We start from the raw sequence: 5,000 nt of genomic DNA on the forward strand, positions 1-5,000 counted from the left end.
ATAGATAATATATACATTTGATTTGATACGAAGTTGATACTATACAGTGTCGTTACTACCACAGTGGAAGTTGTTTTCATATCATTGGAGTTCTTTTAAACGTTATCCTTTACTGCCAATATAAAGAAGTCTCAGGTCTATTGCAAGAGTATCAATAAGGGTTGGCTGTTTGTAAAGGCTAGGGTATTAATCTTAAAACCAGTTCTCTTCTTTTATTTGGGACTTGGACCATAAGTGTAAAAACATAGAGTTGATACTTCTACTAATAATGAAATAAATTCCTTCTAACCAACAGCTTGGCGGGAATGACAATATAAAGAAGTCTCAGATCGCTAGCAAGAGTATCAATAAGGGCTGGCTGTTTGCAAAGGCTATGGTATTAATCTTAATCCCAGTTCTCTTCTTTTATTTGGGACTTGGCCCATAAGTGTAAAAACATTGACGGTTGATACTTCTACTAATGATGAAATAAATTCTTTCTAACCAACAGCTTGGCGGGAATGTCACGCTCCGTAACGGTAGCGGTCGTATACGTGATGTGCGTGACCTCACTCAGCTGGCGAGACTCCCTCAAGGCTGTACGCGGTGCTCGGAACGTAGCCAACCCGAACGTGGGTTTCCTAAAGCAGCTGCAAGACTTTGAAAACGAAAGGCTTACAGAAGTGAGTAAAGACCTCTTGGTGTAGGATAAGAATCAGGTAGATAGATAGCGAAACTCGGTTCACACACGCAGCGACTGGCTAGAAACAGTCAAGAGAGGGCTAAATCTGGAGTTTATAATATATAGGTTCCAATGGGACCCTTTACACAGAGCACTGAGGAGACTGGCTAGATCAGTCTCATTGGAATCTATATAACTCCATATGAAGCTTCACCCCATTTCTACCAAATCACTGTATATATATATATATATATATATATATATATATATATATATATATATATATATATATATATAGTCATGTCAAAAATAGGGTGAACCTTCAACTGGAACTATATTGATAAGAATCTATATAATTACATTTGAAGCTTCACCCCATTCCTGCAAAATTACTGTATATATATATATATATATATATATAGATAGATAGATAGATAGATAGAGCACTTACAGAATTCAAGATCTCATAATTTAATTAACATCATACATCAAGTGAAAGCTAAGGTCACCGACTACCTTCCCCACTCCACAGGAACGCCGAAGGCTGAGGGCCAAGTACCACAACGTCACCCTTGAGGGCGAGGACGAGCAAATGGCCAAGCAGCTCTTAGCGTCCTACTACCACTCGATGAGCATCGGAGAGATGTGCGAGGGGAACTGCCCTCCGGGAGTGGCATGTCCTAGGGGCCTGTGCCACCCACCGAGGAGGTGAGGAGATAGTGTAGCCCAGCATGGAGAGGAGAGGAAGAGAACGCCCAAGAGGAGGAGATAGAGGGAAGGAGTAGGGTGGGGGGAGAGAAGGATGATGTAGAAGTAGTCAATGTAGGAGGAATGGGCCAGATAAAGATAGATGGAAGAAAAGATTAGTTAAGGGAAAGGAAGGAAGAAGGAAAGTTTTTAAGTAGGCAGTACAAATGGATGTAACTCTCTTTACATTAAAGGAGAGAGAAAAAAGAAAACTATGCAATAATTAAAATAGAATGAATAAAAGGGATTAAGTCAAAAGATAAATAAACAAAAGTGCAATGAAAGAAAGGACGGATTAAGGAAAATGGGTAGGTTAACAGAAAAGGGAGAAAGGAAGGAAAGATAAAAGGGAGGAACAATAAAAGGAAAAGAAAAGAAGGAAAAGAAGTAGAGTAACGTAAAGATGAAGAATAGTTTTGAGATAATTCAATCTATAAAATTATAGATATAAGGAAGAGACAGATGATAAGTGAAGAGGGTAATTTGAATGAATAAATCTTGTGAGATTAAAAAAAACAATGCAATGAAAATGCAACAGAAATGGAATAAATACTAGAAAGATACATGAAATAAACATATTTGAGAAGTGTGAAGGAAGAAGTAAGAAATATAAAACCATTAAATAACCAGGCGAAATAAGGAATGAGAAAATAAGTTGATGATAAGAAAACGATAAAAACGATGCTAAGAAAGTGAGAAAAAAAGAATAACTGAAACGGAATTTTAAAAGATGATAATGATGACGATGATACGATGAGAAATATTGATGCAAAATCACAATTTAGGTCACAGGAAGCACAATAAAATAGCCTATAAGACACTGCACAGCATTCAGATACTGACTTCTGTCATAATTAGTAATTAACTCACTCTCCCGAGTATAGCAACTTATTAAATAATTAGAAAACTAGCTAACTTCAACATAAAATAGATGAAGTTTATTTCACAGTTGTGATGTTTAGAAACTTTCGACTTGTCTCCAAAACTTTCAACTGGGCTCCACAAAGCACTAGAAGATTTGGAGGCAAGCCTACATGGCTGAGGACTATGAAGCGTGAAGTAGATAATGAATGGAGAAGTATTGATTTAAAAGCTCAAGATAGGGACGACTGGCGAAATGTAGCCGAGGCCCTTTGCGTCAATAGGCGTGGGAGGATATTATGATGCCATTTAGAAAATAAATTTAACAAACATTGCTAAGCATGTAAAATAAGGAAGTCTTTATTGGAACTGATATCTTCACTTCAATGTCGCTTATTAAGTTATTCTTAATCGTTGGAAAATGAATAATGAAAAACAAGTTGAAATATTCACAGTGAGAAGGTCGATCTTAGATTACTCGTCACCAGACAAGATGGTATAGCTGATCAATATAGTACAGGTGATCATGTCAGAAGTAATATATCAACAAAGAGACCTATATGGTACAGCTGATCATGTCAGAAGTAATATATCAACAGAGATCTATTCAATATAGTACAGCTGATCATATCAGAAGTAATATATCAACAAAGTGACCTATATGGTACAGCTGATCATGTCAGAGGTAATATATCAACAGAGATCTACTCAATATGGTACAGCTGATCATGTCAGAAGTAATATATCAACAAAGAGACCTATATGGTACAGCTGATCATGTCAGAAGTAATATATCAACAGAGATCGACTCAATATGGTACAGCTGATCACGGCAGAGGTAATATATCAACAAAGAGACCTATAAGGTACAGCTGATCATGTCAGAAGTAATATCTCAACAGAGATCGACTCAATATGGTACAGCTGATCACGGCAGAGGTAATATATCAACAAAGAGACCTATATGGTACAGCTGATCATATCAGAAGTAATATATCAACAGAGATCAACTCCATATGGTACAGCTGATCATGTCAGAAGTAATATATCAGCAGAGATAGACTCAATATGGTACAGCTGATCACGGCAGAGGTAATATATCAACAAAGAGGCCTATATAGTACAGCTGATCATGTCAGAAGTAATATATCAACAGAGATCGACTCAATATGGTACAGCTGATCATGTCAGAAGTAATATATCAACAGAGATCAACTCTATATGGTACAGCTGATCATGTCAGAGGTAATATATCAACAGAGACGTCTATATAGTACAGCTGATCATGTTAGAAGTAATATATCAATAGAAATCAACTCCATATGGTACAGCTGATCATGTCAGAAGTAATATATCAACAGAGATCGGCTCAATATGGTACAGCTGATCACGGCAGAGGTAATATATCAACAAAGAGGCCTATATAGCACAGCTGATCATGTCAGAAGTAATATATCAACAGAGATCAATTCAATATGGTACAGCTGATCATGTCAGAAGTAATATATCAACAAAGAGGCCTATATAGTACAGCTGATCATGTCAGAAGTAATATGTCAACAAAGAGACACATACGGTATAGTTGATAAAGTCAGAAGTAATATATCAATAGAGATCTACTTAATACGGTACAGCTGATCATGTCAGAGGTGATATATCAACAGAGATCAACTCAATATGGTACAGCTGATCATGTCATAGTTAATATACCAGAAACCTCCTTTATATCAATGGATATGTTCCTCCAAGTGATCTTCAGCAATATTCTATTAATTCTTCAGCAATATCAACTCTCCTGATAAACAATAGCTAGAATAGAGTCAAATTAGTGTGAATACGGGAATATAATCTGAATGACAGACATAGAATAAACGTATATCAATCGTAGATAGAAAAGAATACATACTAATAACTGTTATACGTATATGTATACATAGTATCCACTAGAAAACTCACGTTGAAGCTATAGTTATTTATTCTGCACAAGCAATAGATGGTGAACTCTAAACACGTATAAATAATAAGAAAAATAAATGCAAAAAAAAAAAAAAAAAACATAAAATGATAAACCTATTGATTGTAAGCTATCTGGCGTGACACATCTAATGGTCAGAGAGACTCCGGTACTAAATGTCTCAGGCTCAAATAGGAATCCACACATATCATATGGAGATATAGGACAATCGTTCATAATCACTCTTCTGAAGTAGTTTAATTTGAGTATTGTTATTGTTATCACTAGCTAAGCTACAACCCTAGTTGGAAAAGCAGGATGCTATTAGTTCCAGAAGACGTCGCTGGCAATTACTGGAAGGCGAACGAAGAAAAAATGAATAGAAGTAGTTTCATCTAAATATTAGCCTATTATTTTTATTACTAGCTCAGCTACAACCCTAACTGGAAAAGCAGGATGCTATTAATTCCAGGAGACGTCGCTGGAAATTACTGGAAGGCGAATGAAGAAAAAATAAATAGAAGTAGTTTCATCTAAATATTAGCCTATTATTTTTATTACTAGCTCAGCTACAACCCTAACTGGAAAAGCAGGATGCTATTAGTTCCAGAAGACGTCGCTGGAAATTACTGGAAGGAGAACGAAGAAAAAAATGGATAATAGAAGTACTTTCATTTAAATATTACCCTGTTATTATTATTATTACTATCTAAGCTACAGCCCAAGTTGGAAAAGCAGGATGCTATAGGTTCCAGGAAACATCGCTGGATATTACTG

General features: G+C 36.0%; 1 protein-coding gene across 1 annotated transcript in view; it reads left to right on the forward strand.

Annotated features, from left to right (window-relative positions):
• Positions 1-490: 490 nt before the first annotated feature.
• Positions 491-5,000, forward strand: part of LOC137628262 (serine/arginine repetitive matrix protein 1-like) — a gene marked incomplete at its 5' end in the record, with an annotated part of 24,844 nt that continues 20,334 nt past the window's right edge. The window contains 2 exons of the mRNA XM_068359425.1: positions 491-662; positions 1,194-1,369. Coding sequence (XP_068215526.1) covers positions 491-662; positions 1,194-1,369 — 348 coding nt within the window. The remainder of the gene's footprint in view (positions 663-1,193; positions 1,370-5,000) is intronic.

This window comes from Palaemon carinicauda, chromosome 36 (genome assembly GCF_036898095.1).
Source record: "Palaemon carinicauda isolate YSFRI2023 chromosome 36, ASM3689809v2, whole genome shotgun sequence".
Lineage (NCBI taxonomy): Eukaryota > Metazoa > Arthropoda > Malacostraca > Decapoda > Palaemonidae > Palaemon > Palaemon carinicauda.